The following is a 19,933-nucleotide window of genomic DNA, read 5'->3' on the forward strand; positions in this document are numbered from 1 at the left end:
TAGTGCCAGGAAGATTTAAATGCTAATATGTGGAAAGTTATATTTCATCAAGAGGCAAAATCAATTAGCCAACCCAGAAAAATAAATGACTAGTTATTCAAGTGGTTTCAGATTCAGATCACCCAGGGCCAGGCTAGTATAATCAAGCACAAAGGGACGCAAACTGGAGATCACAAGTCCTGTCTAAGAGGGGCAGCTGCTACTCATCTCCATCAGATTATAACATGTGGGGTTCTCTACCCAGATTGCTGTATCTTCCTATTTTTGAAAAACTGATAATCTGAATTTTTATGTAAAAAAATTTTGAGGTCAAACAAAATCATCTACAGGCCACATCTAGAAGTCCAGCAATTTGCAAATTCGGAAATAAGCTTTCTGTTTGGTTGAAGGCAAAGTAATGAAGAAAATCTTAAGGGTTTGGGATCTGAAATTGGGGAAAGTGTCACAAACAATCAAGAATAGTTTACTTAAAAAAATTAAAGGTATTCTACCAGTTTTTGATTGGGTGGGGGACAAATAGGAGCTTTATGTCAAGATTAACATTATTATTTTCTTTTTCTCTAAAAACACACTTTAGCTGCAACAGAGTTCATTCTCTAGGTATCTATTAATAGAGGAATACATTAAATATTAGTAGAGGACTATTTCTCCAAGTAAGTGGTGGCATTGACTAGGACTTAGAAGATCTTTTTATATCGTACAGAGATTTCTTTTTGGTAATGAGGTATGGTCTCTACTTTTCTTGAGCTCAGCTTTTTCTATAACTAGAGCATTGGTTTTTACCCTATTAATTGCTACTCATAAATGAGTAGTGAAACTAATTTGGTAGGTCATTACCACTTTAACAAAAATGAAATAGAGAATAGAAAATATGAGTGCAGTTTCTGTGGTAAAGGTAAATATTATTTCATGAAACTATCATGTTTATTAACTGTTTATTAAATATGAAATTATATATGTGTATATACTGGGTTGCAAGGTAAAAATATTTCTTACTGAGGGTCACTTAAAAAAGTGAATCAAAAAATGATTATGGGGCTTCCCTGATGGCGCAGTGGTTGAGAGTCCGCCTGCCGATGCAGGGGACGCGGGTTCGTGCCCCGGTCTGGGAGGATCCCACATGCCGCAGAGCGGCTAGGGCCGTGAGCCATGGCCGCTGAGCCTGCGCGGCCGGAGCCTGTGCTCCGCAACGGGAGAGGCCACAACAGTGAGGGGCCCGCGTACCGCAAAAAAAAAAAAAAGATTATGATTATGGATAGTAAGAAACGTCTGAATTTTCTCTAAAGATGCCTTTCCTCTCCCTCATATGCAAGCCAGTAGGTCATTGGCCTTTTGTCGAAATGACCCTGGTAGGCTTCAGCCTCTGAAAACAGTCTTGGGCTACCAGGAATGTAGAAGACACAGAGGTGTGATCTAAGGACTGCATATTCTTCCTCATTAACTTATAATCTTCTGCCTTTCTTTTTTTTCATAAGTAGATTTAGTTTTCTTTTCCATCAGTCATTTTTAGTAATTTATATTATCATCTCTCTAACTTTTGCCCATCATTTTAGCAATACCATTATTAGGCAGAAATTATAAATCGTAACAGGTAATGAAATAGGATGAAAGGCTGTAATAATAATACATTCTAAAGTATCAAGGTTTTGAAAATCAAGGAGAAACTGAAATACTGTTTCAGCTTGAAGGAGACTGTAGACACCTAGCAATTACATAAAACCCATTCTTAGCTGAATTCACTATCAAGGACATATATAGGAACAATTGGTGAAACTTAAATGAGATCTGAGGGTTAGAATATATCAGTATTATATCAATGTTAATATCAATTTTAATTACCTGCTTTTGATGGTTATAGGAGAAGATTCTTGTTTATAGAAAATACATACTGAAGTACTTGGGGATGATGGTAACTTATTCTCAAATGGTTCAGAGCGGGGGAAAAGTTCTTTTTACCTTACTTACAACTTTTCTGTAAGTTTGATATAGCTTCAAAAAGAAAGTTTTAACATATAGGTCTTGTATATTATAAAAGTTTCTATTTTCAGGGCTGTTGCAAAGAAGACTTATAACACAATCCAAAAAATTAAGAAGGAGGGGAAGATGTCTGAGTGCTTGTTAAAAGCCTTGCTGAACTGTAAAACTTTTGAAGAACTAGAACACGTGGTAAGGAATCCTTTTTATCTTTTAATGTAATACTTACCTCAGTATATTATGATTTGGGTCTTATAGTTAAAGAGCTTGAAATAAAAAGCTAAAGTCATCAGCCACCATCATTATTTAATTCAATAAAATATTCTTTATTCAGTAAATATCTATTAAGCACTTTTTTGTGATAGGCACTTGGGTTTATTGGGTGGGCCAAAAGGTTCGATCGTTTTTTCCCATAATATGGCTCTCGTAGCACTTAGTTGTCTTTAACTTCATTCAAAACAATTTTGTTAGATTGTATGTGACAGCTGTCATATCAGCGTGCATTTAAAAAAAGGACTTATCAAAACTGGTGAATTTTTGTGTAGCCATTTTAATATTAAAGATGAAGGAAAAAAGCAACATTTTCAGCATATTATGCTTTATTATTTCAAGAAAGGTAAAAATGCAACTGAAATGCAAAAAGAGATTTGTGGAAAAAAAGATTTGTGCAGCATATGGAGAAGGTGCTCTAACTGATCAAACGTGTCAAAAGTGGTTTGCGAAGTTTCGAGCTAGAAAGTTCTCACTGAACAATGCTCCACAGTAGCGTAGACCAGTTGAAGTTGATAGCGATCAAATCGAGGCATTCATTGAGAACAGCCAACATTATACCACGCGGGAGATAGCTGACATACTCAAAATATCCAAATCAAGCGTTGAAAATCATTTGCACCACCTTCGTTATGTTAATTGCTTTGATGTTTGGGTTCCACATAAGTTAAGCGAAAGAAACCTTCTTGACCACACTTCCACATGCGATTCTCTACTTAAACGTAATGAAAACATTCTGTTTTTAAAACAAATTGTGACGGGCAATGAAAAGTGGATACTGTCCAACAATGTGGAACGGAAGAGATTGTGGGGCAAGTGAAATGAACCACCACCAACCACACCAAAGGCTTGTCTTCATCCAAAGAAGGTGATGTATATATGGTGGGATTGGAAGAGAGTCCTCTATTATGAGCTCCTTCTGGAAAATCAAATGATTAATTCCAACAAGTAATGCTCCCAATTAGACCAACTGAAAGCAGCACTCGACAAAAAGCGTCTGGAATTAGTCAACAGAAAATGCATAATCTTTCATCAGGACAATGCAAGACCGCATGTTTCTTTGATGACCAGGCAAAAACTGTTACAGTTTGGCTGGGAAGTTCTGATTCATCCGCCATATTCGCCAGACATTGCACCTTCGGATTTCCATTTATTTCGGTCTTCACAAAATTCTCTTAATGGAAAAAATTTCAATTCCCTGGAAGACTGTGAAAGGCACCTGGAACTGTTCTTTGCTCAAAAAGATAAAAAGTTTTGGGAAGATGGAATTATGAAGTTGCCTGAAAAATGGCAGAAGGTAGTGGAACAAAAGGGTGAATACGTTGTTTAATAAAGTTCTTGGTGAAAATGAAAAATGTCTTTTATTTTTACTTAAAAACCAAAGGCACTTTTTGGCCAACCCAATACAAAGATGACTAATACATAGTCCTTGTCTTCAAGGAATTCCCAGTTGAGTGGGGAAAAAGGAGAGTAGGTAACAGAAGCGTAAGCTTAAGGGAGAGTGTGCTGAGCTGGAGGCATAGATGTGAGTGTCTGCAGCATGTAATTGGTATTTGGAACCATGAAAATGGAAGATTTCACTCAAGGAGAGATCATGGGGTAAGCAGGTCAGGATAGACATTGAGGAACACTAACTTTTGAAGCATGGGTGGAGGAAGGGAGAGCCTAAGAAGGAGACATGGAAAGAATAGAGAAGTATGAAGAGAATCAGGAGATGATGATACCCATAAAAGATTAAGGAAGAGAGTCATAGAAGGAGGTAATGATCAATGGTTAAGTAATTAAATATAGCAGGGAGTTTTGGCAAGATAAGGACTGAAAAATGTATATTTGGTAATTAGAGGATCATTGTGGATCTTTGTGATACCACTTTCAGCAAGGTGTGTGGAAAGAGAAGCCAGGGGGCAGTGGGTTGAGGAGTGAATGTGGACTAAGAAGTAGAAGCATTGTGTGAGGACATCTTTTAGAGGAGCTTGCTTGAGTTGAGGACTTGCAGTCCTGGCAGTCCAAGCACTGAGTTTGTGTGATGAGTGAATCCAAGCAGATAGCTAACTGTAAGCATGTAGAAAAGTATAAAGAGTCTGATAAGAAACAACTGTTTTCGTACAACTTGTATTCTCTGTTAGCATTAATCTTTGAAGGAAGAGGAAAGGATTGAGAAGAGGATGTCTTTAGCATTCTCACATGTCCTCTAATTTTGTGTCCTAATTTTAACTTTTGCTTTTTAAAACTGAATAATTTGGTATGTTTTCTGACTTTTTTTCCTAGTCAGCACCATATAAAACTGGGAGCAAGGGCACCAAAGCCCAGAGAGCAAAGCAGCTGGGATTAGAAGGAGCAGCCAGGACACTGCTTGAGAATCCAGGGGACCTCAATCTGCTCTCTTACATTAAGCCCAATGTTAAAGGTACCAGCTTTACTTAATAAAGAGGTCGCTCCTGTTTCTTTCTTTTTTTAATTTGAAAACCTAGGTTAAAAAAATTGTTTCATTAAGTAATGATGATACAAAAGAATATTACAGCATATAAAGAGTAAATAATTCTAATAAAACAAATCCCAGTATACCTCCTGCTTAGCCATTCAGATTTCCTCTTTTAATGAAGTGCCTGTTCTACTCTTTTGCTCATTTTTCTATTGTGGTGTTTCACTTTTTCTTATTAATTTATAAGTATTTTTTAGATATTCTTGCTCAGTTACATGTGCTACAAATCTTTTCTCCCAGCTTGTAACTTCTCTTTTCACTTTCTTTTATTTATTTATTTGCGGTACGCGGGCCTCTCACTGTTGTGGCCTCTCCCGTTGCGGAGCACAGGCTCCGGACGCGCAGGCTCAGTGGCCATGGCTCACGGGCCCAGCCGCTCCGCGGCATGTGGGATCTTCCCAGACCGGGGCATGAACCCGTGTCTCCTGCATCGGCAGGCGGACTCTCAACTGCTGCCCCACCAGGGAAGCCCTCTTTTCACTTTCCTTATGTTGTCTTTTGGTAAATAGAAGGTCTTAGTTTTATCATAGTTAATTTATTAATCTTTTCAATTTTGTTAATCTTTTCTTTTTAGATAATTGCTTCTTTTTCTTTTTAAAGAATTTCCTTTATATCCAAGGTTATAAAGATCCTCCTGTATTGTCTTTTAAATTTTTTATTCTATTTCTAAAAACTTATTTAATTATAAAAAATCATATCTACTTTTTGAAAAGAACTTCAACAATTCGGACAGACATGGATTGTAAAGTGAAGTCCTACTTCCACACTTCTACTCTCCATGAATAAAGTGTTTGTCTTTTTCTTAAGTGAATCTTACTTTCACTTTGTGTGTGTGCGTGCACAGGAGAGAATGAGAGAGGAAGGGGGTAAGGGAGAGATATTTCTAAGAAGAACCCAAGGAAAGTGTCGACTGATACGTGTCAACGTATATGGGTTTTATTGTCAAAATGAGCCTTGGAGTGAGAGCTTTTTGAGTAAGAGTGGCTTTTTCCAGGGAGTGGAAAGGATTGAATGGGGAGATTGATGCTAGGATTGAATGGGGAGATTGATGCTCTGGTGATTACTACTCTCATTCTAGTTCCTTTTAGCCTTCCTTCCTTTAAGCTGGGAGAGTGTCTGTAGGGGGCAGTCTCTGACAACAAAATCTACAGGATATATGTACTAAACTGTAGAGAATAAGCATACCAAAATCTATGTTTATTTTATATAATCTGGCAAATGTGAATTTGCAATTAAAAAAATTATGTGTCTGTGAAAATATGAATATCTGCTCATACACAAATACACACATCCTAATATCTATATTGAAAAGGGCAATAATGAAAAGAAAAAGCAATGGTAAATATTTGAATTTAGAGATGGGTTGAAATGAGTAAAATTCAAGTTTGTTCTACTTTTTTCGTTATATTTTCAAATGTTTGCAACTTTAATATTTTAATATTAACTGAGACCATATAGCCATGCGTTAAGATTAGCCACAGTGGGGGGCTTCCCTGGTGGCGCAGTGGTTGAGAGTCCGCCTGCTGATGCAGGGGACACGGGTTCGTGCCCCGGCCCGGGAAGATCCCACATGCCGCGGAGCGGCTGGGCCCGTGAGCCATGGCCACTGAGCCTGCGCATCCGGAGCCTGTGCTCCGCAACGGGAGAGGCCACAACAGTGAGAGGCCCGCGTACCGCAAAAAAAAAAAAAAAAAAAAAAAAGATTAGCCACAGTGGGAACTATCTGTGCCCAGTGATGGTATATTTTCTTATCAATAGAATCAAACATTGGAGCTTTGTTAGATGTTAATGATTGTTAGATGCATAATGATTTATGGTCAGTTTTTATTTTTCTCTTCTGGTCTATTTTCTTTCCTTCCACTCTTCACCTCCTCTGGTACAAAGTTTTCCTTAGTTCACACACATACTGAGTTCCTACTAAGTAGGTTTGATAACATAAGGTTTACAAATTGTTTTCCCCTGAATGATGTGGGCTTTACAAAAGCCCATTGTTACAATTGCAAAATCTATAATTTCCTCTTTCTAGTCTCTCTCATTAATTGGTCTCATTGTAGGTTCCATCTTTACTACTGACTTCTCACCCTGGTATTCTCATTAAACTTCGGGTAATGATGCTGTGAGGTACTTTTGGACTCCAGGAATGAATGCATAGTGAGTGGTTTTCTAGGATAAAGACTGATCTAGTGAGAAAGCTAACACAAGAGCAGACACTTACTGACTCCTGACTATGCGCCACAGCTGTTGTAAGTCTTTACATATACAGTCTAACACCTCTCAAAGGTAATTTGTTCCTGAAAATTCCCTCATAGGGAAACTCTCTTAAAATGTAAACAGGATTCCTATTAATTTCAGTGGCCAAATTTCTTTCTTTAAATTTCTTTGGAATAAATGCAGTTACATCATTAGTTAAGATCAGTTATCAGTTATCATAATACAACCCAACAAGGCATTTTCTCTTTATTAATTACTCTGTAAGTTTGTTCTCCTGTCCTCTTTGTCTTCTGTACTTGTTACTCACTAGAACCATACCCTCAGAAAAACATACTTATGATACTTAGTGCTTGTGTAATTCAAGTTTTAATGGAAGAAAAAAAAGAAGCTTTAATGAAAATAGAGCAATAAAGACAAAAGAAATAAATAATGCATTGCAAATGATCTCTCTCAGTGTATAAGTTGATATTGCAGGAGCCATAATGTACAAGACACACTGCTGTAAATTAGCAAACTGAAAGCACTTGGAGAGAACTTAATGTGCCATTGGTAGACAGTTCAGCTGTGAAGATGAACAACCACATAATGGCTCTTGTTTTGTGCTCATTTGAGGTTTGAGAAATTCAAATAGGTCATTGAAAATGTGAATAACTGTCTCATAAGCCAAAATAGGAATATTAATAAAATTATTTGCAAAGGAGAATTTTTGTAACTGGAATTAAATAGTATACCTTGGGATATGACTCTATTAATATATATTTCCTATAACCTATAATGCTTAATCCTATAATGCTTAATCTTTGTAAATACTTCATGAAGTAGATACTATTATTATTCCATTTTTATAGGAAACTGAGGCACAGAGAGAACAAGTAACTTGCCCAGGGTCATACATTTGGTAGATGCTGGAGCCAGGATTAGACCAGGCAGCTGGCTCCAGAGCTGCATTTTTCACCACTAGGTTATATGGTATGTTAAGGTCCTGTATTACTGTTTTTGGAGACTTGATTTTGTTGCTGAGGGAAGCTAGTCACTGCTATGATACTTTTCTGTCTTTTTGTTTGTTTGTTTTTTAAATTTTTATTGGAGTATAGTTGCTTTACAATGTCGTGTTAGTTTCCACTGTACAGCAAAGTGAATCAGCTACATGTATACATATATCCCCTCTTTTTTGGATTTCTTTCCCATTTAGGTCACCACAGAGGATACTTTTCTGTCTTAAGTTTGTCAACTTAGGGTTTTATTTTGACTGGAATAAATTTATTGTGATTTATTTATAGATTTAAAAACCAATCTGTAGTTCTTGCTTTTGTTTTCCCTCTTACCCTTCTCCTAAAGGGCTTTCAGCACTCCAGGATATTGAAACAGGAGTGCAGCATATTTTAGCAGACATGATTGCTAAAGACAAAGACACGCTTGACTTCATTCGGAAATTGTGAGTAACTCTTAGAGTTTTCTGCCTTGTGGACTCATGATGTTAAGGGTCGCATGGTTAGTGTTAACTCCAGTGTTCATTAAAAACTTAGTTTCAGACTTTTAAAAATTAAAATTTTTTTTTTAGTAGCACAGCTCTCTGCTCAAACAACAGAACCCGAATACATAAAACATAAAAGTAAAGTTGCTTTAATTGAATTCTGGGCAGGGAGCCTGGAACTCTGCCTGTTCATCCTCCTTACCCTGAAGCATCTTAGCAGAGGCCTCTGAGGAACACAGTTTAAAAACCACTGCACTGTGCAATATATGCTACAGAGAGATTCATAACCATTTAGAATGGGTGGCATTGCTTTTTAAACGTATTGAGTTGTATGCACTTAATTTTATAATGTTTACCAGTGGTTGGGTTAACTTGAGAATGTTTAATATCAGGTATGGATAAAAGTGCTGACGTCAAAATGAATTTTAGCTGATGGAGAGAGCAGCTTATCCTTAGTATCATAGTCCCAATTTATAAGAGAGTAAAACCCTTTGACCTAGACCCTATTTGGGCTTATGGATTTTATGCCTCATTAAAAAAGGATATTATTTTAAAAACCTTATTTTTAGGCACTCTGTCCTTCCTGTGCTTCTGTGTATCAGAGGACAGGGTTTGGCAGAGGTCTACTCTTCCTCTCTCTCCACATCTCTAGCTGTGTGAGCTGTGCAGAGGAGAGTAAAGGTGAAAATGAACCGGTTGACTACTGTAGCTTGTCAGGGTTTTTGTTAATGTAAGGGAGAGAATTTTTCTTTTTCCTCAGTGGCCCTCACAGGAATGAGTTGAAGTAGGAGAATTGTGCAGGTTTTTAAATGTGTTTTTACAAGTAATTATGCTGCTGAAATTTGGTTCAATTTCATAAATTGTCATTGGAAGCTGTCCTAACACATCGTCTTGTTTCCCTTCTTTTTAGCTTTTAATTGGTTCTGACTCTCTAACTCAGTGGTTAGAAAAGGATGATATCTAAGCCAGAGTTATTAGTCTCTTGCATAACTGCAGATAGTATCTGAACTCATTTAGGCATTTTATGGGAGGATTGGGTTGAAATATAAATAGATCTGGAACACCTATGCTAGCATGAATAGGCGAGGAGTCCCCTTTTGATGGGTCAATAACATTTTTATAGTTGAGCATCATTAAAAAAAATCTCATGTGGTAAATCTCATTTAGTTTTTTGTTAATCTTCTTTCTATATAACGTGTTTCTTTACTAAAGCACATGTTAATAACTGCTTAATGTTTGAATATTTGTGTATCTGAACAGGTGCCAAAATAGATATATTTGTATCCAGTCATCTCTGGCAAAGGTATCCTCAAAAAAAGTAAATGAAAAAGATGTTGATAAGTTTCTGCTCTACCAAAATTTTTCGTGCAACATAAGAAACATCCAACATCATCAGGTAAATAAGAAGACTGCTTATGCATGCTGATAGTAGTAATAATGATAATACCTCAGATTTGCTTATTTATTTACTAAAGAATTTTCAATCAACTATTTTCTTCCTTCATGTAAATTTTTATAATATTGTTATATCCTCCCCATTTGACAAATGGGGAACTCAAGACCCACAGAAGTTAGTAAATGACACTGAGACTTACTAGCTGTGCTAACAGTATAACACTTCCGTATCTTGACTCTCTGGCTGGTGATCTTTCTTATTAGAGTTTCCTTCCCAGTATGCTTGGATTTGAGCTCAATTCTGGATCTTTTCCATGTGAAATACAAAATAGAGATAACTGATTTAGAATAAATAAAATATGAGAGATCTCAGTTATATAAATCATACTTATATCTCAGTCTTTTAATTTCACATTTCATTTTATTAATTTTTATCCTAATTGTAGTTATAGGTTATATATCTACATTGTGGAATGTGGCTTTAAATCATATAGAAAAAAATTTTTTTTACAAACCAAAAATACAGTAATACTGACTTTTGTATTTACCTGTGTAGCTACCTTTACCAGTATTCTTTACTTCTTTGTATGCTTTTGAGTTACTATCTAGATTTTATTTCAGCCTGGAGGACTTTCTGTAACATTTCAGGTAGGGCAAGTAAACTCCCTCAGTTTTTGTTTATCTGTAAAGTCTTAATTTCTCCTTATATTTTAAAATTTATTTTTAATTGTGATAAAATACATATAAACTTTACCATCTTAACTGTTTTTAAGTGTACAGTTTAGTAATGTTAAGTATATTAACATTGTGCAACCAATCTCCAGAATTTTTTTATCTTGCAAAACATAGATTTTCTGAATATAGAATTCTTGGTTAACAGTTTTTTCTTTCAGCACTTTGAATGTTACCCCACTATCTTCTGGCCTTAATGGTTTTGACGAGAAATCAGCTGTTAACCTCACTGAGCCCTTGCACATGATGATTGCACTTGATTTTCTTGCTACATTTAAGATTCTCTGACTTTTGACAATTTGATTATAATTTGTCTTGCTGTGGATCTCTCTGAGTTTATTTTTCTTGGAGTTTGTTGTGATTTTTGGTTGTGTAGTTAGATGTTTCTGATCAAAATTGGGAAAATTTTGGCCATTATTTCTTCAAATATTCTTTGATCCCTTTTCTCCTGGGTCTCCCATTATATGTGTGTTGGCATGCTTGAGAGTGTCCCACAAGTCTCTTAGCCTTTGTTTATTTCTTTTTTTTCTTTCTTTTAATTCTTCTCAGACTATGTAATCTCAATTGACATATCTTCAAGTTTGCTGATTCTTTCTTCTGATTGTTCAAATATTGAACCCCTCTAGTAAATTTTTCATTTCAGTCATTGTACTTTTTTGCTCAAGAATTTCTCTTTGGTTCTTTTTTTATAATACCCAGCTCTTTATTGATATTCTGTATTTGTTGGGATAACATGCTCATGATTTCCTTTAGGACTCTGATTTCCTTTAACTTTGAGCATATTTAAGACAGTTAAAGTGTGTCTAGTAATGCCGAAGTCTGAACTTCCTCAGAGATGGTTTCTGTTAATTTCTTTTTTCTGTAAATGGGTCATATTTTCTTGTTTCTTTGCCTGCCATGTAATTTTTTGTTAAAACTTGTCATTTTGAATATTATAAGTTGGCAACACTGAAAATCAGATTCTTCCCCCCTCCTCGGCATTTGTTGTTGTTGCTGTTGTGGGGTTTTGTGGTTTATTTAGCGACTTCTGAACTGTTTCCGTAATCTGTATTCTTTGTCATGTTTGGCCACTGAAGTCCCTGGTCTATTAGCTTAGTGGACAGCTAGTTACTTGACAGAGATTTCCTTCATTCCTAGAGCCAAAACAAATAACAACTTTCCTGGTCCTGCGTATTTGCTCTATGTTGGGGCACCCTTCAATGCTTAGCGAGGCTGTTTACAACTCTACCTTAGCCTTCACTTTGTCTTTGTGTGGAGCTCAAAGGTCAGACAGAGGTGAACACTTAATGTCTTCCCAGGTCTTTTCAGAGCAGGTGTCTGTCTAGTCCTGAATGCGTGCATGACCTCTTAGATTTCCTAAAATATGTGGAAATTTTAAAAAGCCCCTTTCCTCTCAATTATCTCCTTTACTAGCCTCTTCCTTCCCAGGTTTTTCTGGTCTGTCTGATGGTTGCCCTGACTATAATCCCTTATCCCCAGGTGTTATCCCTTACCCCTTGAAACTGCAGCTAACACATTGCCTTTAAATACTTTGAACAAATGCCACCCAGGAGCTTCCTGGGGAAGCTCTGAGACAAGCAAAACAAAGGCAAGCCCTTGAGCCAAACCGTCAGGGAGCCATGAGACAGATCGAAACACATAATCACAAACTTTGGAGAATAAGGTCCATATTGCTCCCCCTGGTACTAGCAGAAGTAGGCTGTTATCTTCACTGCCACTGCTGAACTGCAGAGTGGAGGATGGTAAGTGGGTAAGTTAAAAGTGCTCTTTCACCAAAATTCTGCAGCTTCTTTAAGTGTTCCTCTGATTGTTGTAAGTTTTTGATTAGATTCCAGAGTTCTGAAAAAGTAGAATCTGGCAGTTCTTGCCAGTTTGTTGCTTTTGTAGAGGTTTGGAGTTTTGGAATTCCCTACTCCACCACTTTGGTGATATCACACCTGACAGCATCTTTAAAGTGTGGTGTGTATTACCCTGTTCTATTCCAAAACCAGCATGTGGCCTTAACCTTATGAACTGTCCTTCTTTATCTTGTTTAATGGTTTTTAGCTTGAAGTCTACTTTGGTATCAGGATTGCAACCTGTATTTTCTTAATGGAAATTGATTTCACCCTTGTTTTACTCTTAACCCTACAATTATATGAAATGCTTGCCCTTAGTCCTTTTGCCAAAATTTTCCAGTCTTCTTTTAAGCTGATTGAAGCTTATTCTCTAGTCTAGTATGTAGTTGGCAAAGTTTTTCTGTAAAGGATCAGGGAGAAAATATTTTAGACTTTGTGAGCTAGATGCCTCTTCCTGCAGCTACACAACTGCCATTGCAGCATGAAAGCAGTCACAGCTAATACATAAATGAATGAGCATGGTTGTGTTTTAATAAAATTTTATTTATGAAACAGATGTTAGACTGGATTTGGTCCATGGGCCATAGTTTGCTGGCCTCTGCTCTTGTATATTTCTCAAGAAGATTTTATGTGTATAGTACAGGTGTGCCTTATTCCGTAGTGCTTTTTGCTTTATTGTGCTTTGCAGATACTGTGTGTTTTACAGATTGAAGGTTTGTGGCAACTGTGTTTCATACAAGTCTGTTGGCACCATTTTCCAACAGCATTTGCTGACTTTGTGTCTCTTGTGTCACATTTTGGTAATTCTCTCAATATTTCAGAATTTTCCATTATTATTATATTTGTTCTGGTGATCTGTGATCAGTGATATTTGACATTACTGTTGTAATTGTTTTGAGGTGCCATGACTGCACCCATATAAGACAGAAAACTTAATTGTTAAGTATTATGTGTGTTCTGACTGCTCCATGGACCAGCTGTTCCCTCCGTCTCTATCCTCCTTGGGCCTCCCTATTCCCTGAGACACAATAATATTGACATTAGGCCATTTAATAACCCAACAGTGGCCCCTAAGTGTTCAGTGAAAGGAAGGAGTTGCACATCTCTCACTTTAAATCAAAAGCTAGAAATGATTAAGCTTAGTGAGGAAGATATGTCAAAAGCCAAGGTAGGCTGCAATCTAGGCCTCTTGTGCCAAATAGGTAGCCAAGTTGTGAATACAAAGGATAAGTTCTTGAAGGAAACTAAGACTGCTACTCTAGTGAACACACAAATGATAAGAAAGTGAAACAGCCTTATTGCTGATATGGAGAAAGTTTCAGTGGTCTGGATAGAAGATCAAATCAGCTGTAACACTCCCTTAAGCCAAAGCCTAATCCATAGCGTGGCCCAAACTCTATTCAGTTCTATGAAGGCTGAGAGTTAAGGAAGCTGCAGAAGAAAAGCTTGAAGTTAGCAAAGGTTGGTTCGTGAGGTTTAAGGAAAGAAGCCTTCTCCATAACATAAAAGTACAAGGTGAGGGACTTCCCTTGTGGCACAGTGGTTAAGAATCCGCCTGCCAATGCAGGGGACATGGGTTTGATCCCTGGTCCGGGAAGATCCCACATACCGCAGAACAACTAAGCCTGTGCACCACAACTACTGAGCCTGCGCTCTAGAGCCCATGAGCCACAACTACTGAAGCCCGCGTGCCTAGAGCCTGTGTTCCGCAACAAGAGAAGCCCGCGCACTGCAATGAAGAGTAGCCCCCACTCGCTGCAACTAGAGAAAGCCCACACGCAACAGTGGAGACCCAACGCAGCCATAAGTAAGTAAATAAATAAATATTTATTAAAAAAAAAAAGTACAAGGTGAAGCAGCAGGTGCTGATGTAGAAGCTGCAGTAAGTTATGCAGAAGATCTAACTAAGATAATTAATGAAGGTAGCTACAGTAAACAACAGATTTTCATTATAAACGAAACAGCCTTATACTTGAAGAAGATGCCATCTAGGACTTTCATAGCTAGAGAGGAGTAAAATGCCTGGTTTCAAGGCTTCAAAGCTTCAAAGGATAGGGTCTTTCTTGTTAGGGACTAATGCAGCTGGTGACTTGAAATTGAAGCCAATGCTCATTTACCAGTGCTCTATAAATGGAACAAAGCCTGGATAACAGCACATCTGTTTACAACATGGTTTGCTAAATATTTTAAGCCCACAGTTGAGACCTACTGCTCAGGAAAAAAGATTCCTTTCAAAATATTACTGCTTATTCACAATATGCCTGATCACCCAAGACCTCTGATGGAGATGTACAATGAGATTAATGTTGTTTTCATGCCTGCTAACACAACATCCATTCTGCAGCCCATGGGTCAGGGAGTCATTTCAACTTTCAAGTCTTATTATTTAAGAAGTGCATTTCATAAGGCTATAGCTGCCATAGATAATGATTCCTCTGATGGATTTGGGCAAAGTAAATTGAAAACCTCTAGAAAGGGGCTTCCCTGGTGGTGCAGTGGTTGAGAGTCCGCCTGCTGATGCAGGGGACACGGGTTCGTGCCCCGGTCCGGGAAGATCCCACATGCCGTGGAGCGGTTGGGCCCGTGAGCCATGGCCGCTGGGCCTGCGCGTCCGGAGCCTGTGATCCGCAGCGGGAGAGGCCACAGCGGTGAGAGGCCCGCGTACCGCAAAAAAAAAAAAAAAAAAAAAAAAAAAACCTCTAGAAGGGATTCACCACTCTAGATGCCATTAAGACCACTTGTGATTCGTGGGAAGAGATATAATATCAATATTAATAGGAGTTTGGAAGAAATTGATTCTAATCCTTATGGGTGACTTTTAAGGGTTCCAGACTTCAGTAAAGGAAGTAACTGCAGCTGTGATGGAAATAGCAAGAGAAACAGAATTAGAACTGGTGGCTGAAGATGTGAAAGAATTGCTGAAATCTCATGACTAAACTTTAATTGATGAGGAGTTACTTCTTACGGATGAGCAAAGAAAGAGGTTTTGTGAGATGGGATCTGCTCCTGGTGAAGATTGTTCAAATGACAACAAGTGATTTAGAGTGTTACATCAACTTAGTTGATAAAGCAATGTCAGGGTTTGAGAGGATTGACTCCAGGTTTGAAAGGAGTTCTACTGTGAGTAAAATGCTATCAGCATTGCATGTTACAGAGAAATTGTTCCTGAAAGGAAGAGTCAGTCGATGCGGCAAACTTCATTGTCGTCTTCTTTTAAGAAATTGCCACGGCCACCCCAGCCCTCAGCAGCCACCACCCCATCAGATAGCAGCTGTCAACACGGAGGCAGGACCCTCCACCAGCAAAAAGATTATGGCTTGCTGAAGGTTCAGATGATGACTATGACTTTTTAGCATTAAAGTATTTTTTAATTTTAAAAATTTATTTTTAATTTTTATTGAAGTATAGTTTATGTACAATATTATATAAATTATAGGTTACAGTATAGCGATTCACAATTTTAGAAGGTTATACTCCATTTGTAGTCATTATAAAATATTTGCTACATTCCCTGTGTTGTACAATATATCCTTGTAGCTTATTTTATACATAATATTAGTAGTTTGTACCTCTTAATCCCCTTATCCTATCTTTGCCCCTCCTTCTTTCCCTCTCCCCACTGGTACTCTAGTTCTCTATATCTGTGAGTCTATTTGTTTTTTGCTATATTCACTAGTTTGTTGTATTTTTTATATTCCATATAAAAGTGGTATCATACAGTATTTGTCTTTCTCTTTCTGACTTATTTTACTTAGCATAATACTCTCCAAGTCCATCCATGTTGTTGCAAATGGCAAAATTTTGTTCTTTTTTATGGCTGAGTAGTACTCCACAGTGTGTATCTATATCTGTCTATCTATCTGTCACATCTTCTTTATCCATTCTTCTGTTGACGGACACTTAGGTTGCTTCCATATCTTGTCAATTGTAAATAATACTGCTATGAACATTGGGGTGCATTTATCTTTTCAAATTAGTGTTTTTGTTTTGGGTGTATACCCAAGAGTGGAATCCTGGGCCATATGGTAGTTCTAGTTTAAGGTTTTGTTTTGTTTTGTTTTTTAATTAATTAATTTATTTATTTATTTTTGGCTCTGTTGGGTCTTTGTTGCTGAGCATGGGCTTTCTTTAGTTGCAGTGAGCAGGGGCTACTCTTCGTTGTGTTGCGCAGCCTTCTCATTGCAGTGGCTTCTCTTGTCGCGGAGCACAGGCTCTAGGCATGCAGGCTTTAGTAGTTGTGGTGCATGGGCTTCAGTAGTTGTGGCACGCAGGTTCAGTAGTTGTGGCTCGTGGGCTTAGTTGCTCTGTGACATGTGGGATCTTCCCAGACCAGGGCTCAAACCCACGTCCCCTGTATTGGCAGGCAGATTCGTAACCATTGTGCCACCAGGGAAGCCCTAGTTTTAGTTTTTTGAGGAACTTCCAAACTGTTTTCCACAGTGGCTGCACCAATTTACATTCTCAGCAACAATGTACAGGGTACCCTTTTCTCCACATCCTTTCCAACATTTGTTATTTGTGTTCTCTTTGATGATAGCCACTTTTAATTTAAGGTATGTACATCTTTTTTTTTAGACATAATGTTATTGCACACCTAGACTAAAGTATAGTGTAACATAACCTTTATATGCACTGGGAAACCAAAAAACGTGTATGACTTGCTTTATTGTGATGTTGTTTTATTGTAGTAGTCTGGAACTGAACCTGTAATATCTCCGAGATATGCCTGTAATTCTGAGTTTTTACACAGTCACAATTGTTTCCTATGTCCTTGATACTTGAAGGATAGTTTAGCTCAGTAAATATATATATTTTTAATAATCCAATGATTTTTTTAAATTTTATTTTTTATTTTATTTTTGGCTACGTTGGGTCTTCATTGCTGCACGTGGGCTTTCTCTAGTTGTGGCAAGCGGGGCTACTCTTCATTGTGGTGGCTTCTCTTGTTGTGGAGCACAGGTTCTAGGCGCACGGGCTTCAGTAGTTGTGGCTCGTGGGCTCTAGAGCACAGGCTCAGTAGTTGTGGCGCATGGGCTTAGTTGTTCCGCGGCATGTGGGATATTCCCGGGCCAGGGCTCAAACCTGTGTCCCCTGCATTGGCAGGCAGATTCTTAACTACTGTGCCACTAAGGAAGCCCAGTATAATATTTTTTGTTTGCACTTTCTTTCCTTAAGTTTGTCAAACGTGTTGCTCTGTTGTTGTCTTACTTTGCAAGTTTTTTTTTTTGTTTGCTTGTTTTTGAAATCAGATGCCAATCTAATTCTCTGTTTCTTAGAAATGCTGAAGATGTGGGTCCTGTGTTGTTTTATTTATTCACTTTATTGGTTTTATAGGAGTATGAGGGGGGGATTTAGAATGAGGGGCCTGCCAGTGTTCTTTAAACCTGAAATTCCTCAATGAATCATTTTTTAAATTTACTTTTTCTTCCTTTCTGAATTTTACCGTTATAAGGAGAGGATAATGAAAAAGACGAGAATGCGTCGCTTTTCATTGATAATGTTTAGTTATCTTCCTTAAAAATGTAATTAAAAAAACTTACGGTGGTATAGATATGAAAAGGTATGTTATTATTCTGTGTGTGTGTGTGTGTGTGTGTGTGTGTGTGTGTGTGTAACATAACATGAAGAGTCTTCAGTTACGCTACAAATACTTCTTGAACACTTACTATGTATTGGTGCCTACTTGGGGTATGTAGATGACATGGTCCCTGCTGTTGAACTTTTGAAGTGTTTCTCTATTATATCGAAGTTGTTCTTTTTACCTTTGTGTACACTGTAAAATATGTGGTGAAATGAATACTTTTGATAATTGGAAAAATTGTTAGAAGAGTGAAATTTTACTTACCTAGCTATTGTCTACTGATAGAGCCTAATGAAAAAGAGTTTTTAATAAAGCCAGTGACTAAAATACTAAAATTCCTTTTGCAGAAATGATTTTGCTGCTGGATTTTATCTCCCTTTATTTGATTTAATTTTATTGCAACTTTGGAAAAATATGAATACTTTTACTCTATTAAAACTTAGTCTTTCTAGTATTTGCTTGAAAACATTTTGGTCTCTGCATTTTAACTAGTGTGCTTATTAGCACATGTGGCATTCTGAGTTAGTTTGTGGTTGAATCTAAGTTTGTGACTAACACAGGCTTCTAAGTGTGACAGTCTTAAGACCTGAGAAAGTAGAACATTTTGGGAATATCAGTTTTGAAAAACGGACCTGTGTTTTGAGAACTTTCTAGTTATCTTGCAGGCTAGAGTGATGATATACTAGCTCACAAAGATGGATTTTTAATCCCTGTAGTGCTAAGGCCTCATGTCCCTGACTCCAGACTCTGTTTTTCAGCTTTCACCTAGATAGCCCAGCATACAGCATCCCAGAATACAGAAGTGAGGGAGAATGATGATAGACAGTGGTAAAGGAACAACGGTACCTGGAACTCCTTCTCCAAATGCTGTGGGAAGAGCTGTTATAGCTGTCTACTAAATTAATTCTTCTAGCTGCATCTTGTTTTCTTTCTTCTCCACATTGGTCCTTAATGTGCTGCTTTCCACTACATGAATTTGTAACTCAGCCTTCCCATTCTTTTCTGTAGCTTCTTTCACTAATGTCTCACTTTCTTTGTCTTTTAAAATACCTGTTTCACATTCAGTACTGCCATTTACAGTAATTCTGCTTTAACTCTGTATTTACTTTCAACCTCAGTTTTTGCCCCAAGCTCTGTTTCTGCTACTCCACTCCCTTTTATACCATGGATCTTCTATGTTAAGATTTTTTAAAGTTTGACCTATGACTTTACTAGGTATGGTGGAAAAAAAAGCACCCTCCAATAATATATTTTGATACAATAGTGTATTTATATTTTTATTTATTTGGGTTTTTTTTTTTTTTTGGCTGCATTGGGTCTTCGTTGCTGCGCGTGGGCTTTCCCTAATTGCGGCGAGCGGGGGCTACTCCTTGTTGTGGTGTGTGGGCTTCTCATTGCAGTGGCTTCTCTTGTTACGGAGCACGAACTCTAAGCGCACGGGCTTCAGTAGTTGTGGCACGCGGGCTCAGTAGTTGTGGTGCACGGGCTTAGTTGCTCCATGGCATGTGGGATCTTCCTGGACCAGGGATCAAACCCATGTCCCCTGCATTGGCAGGTGGATTCTTAACCACTGCACCACCAGGGAAGTCCCTAATAGTGTATTTATATAAATCTGAATTAAATAACTCTTTTTCCCCTATAATATTGTATTCTGCATGAATGAATTTATTACTGATAAATTCTTGGATGAAGAACTTTTATTTACTGTTCAGTGTTCCTTTCAGTATTTCAGAGAGCTGGCAGACATTGAAGATTTTGTCCAGCCCAAACTAAAGTTTATTTTGTATTAGAAGTTTATTTTTAACTGATTATTTTATTTCTCCCAATGTTTACCTTAGAAATTTCTCAAATATATTTAAAGAATTTTTTTAAAGTATCTGTAATTTTTTAAAATTTATTTATTTATTTATTTATTTATTTATGGCTGTGTTGGGTCTTAGTTTCTGTGCAAGGGCTTTCTCTAGTTGCAGCAAGTG

At 37.5% G+C, this 19,933-nt stretch overlaps 1 protein-coding gene across 5 annotated transcripts in view; it reads left to right on the plus strand.

Moving 5' to 3' along the window:
• SRBD1 (S1 RNA binding domain 1) overlaps positions 1-19,933 on the plus strand; it is a 230,348-nt gene that overhangs the window by 22,864 nt on the left and 187,551 nt on the right. For all 5 annotated transcript variants that reach the window (XM_019943104.3, XM_019943105.3, XM_019943106.3 and 2 more), the window contains exons 6-9: positions 2,049-2,166; positions 4,513-4,651; positions 8,276-8,372; positions 9,672-9,807. In XM_019943104.3, coding sequence (XP_019798663.3) covers positions 2,049-2,166; positions 4,513-4,651; positions 8,276-8,372; positions 9,672-9,807 — 490 coding nt within the window. The remainder of the gene's footprint in view (positions 1-2,048; positions 2,167-4,512; positions 4,652-8,275; positions 8,373-9,671; positions 9,808-19,933) is intronic.

The sequence above is a fragment of the Tursiops truncatus genome, chromosome 14, assembly GCF_011762595.2.
Source record: "Tursiops truncatus isolate mTurTru1 chromosome 14, mTurTru1.mat.Y, whole genome shotgun sequence".
NCBI lineage: Eukaryota > Metazoa > Chordata > Mammalia > Artiodactyla > Delphinidae > Tursiops > Tursiops truncatus.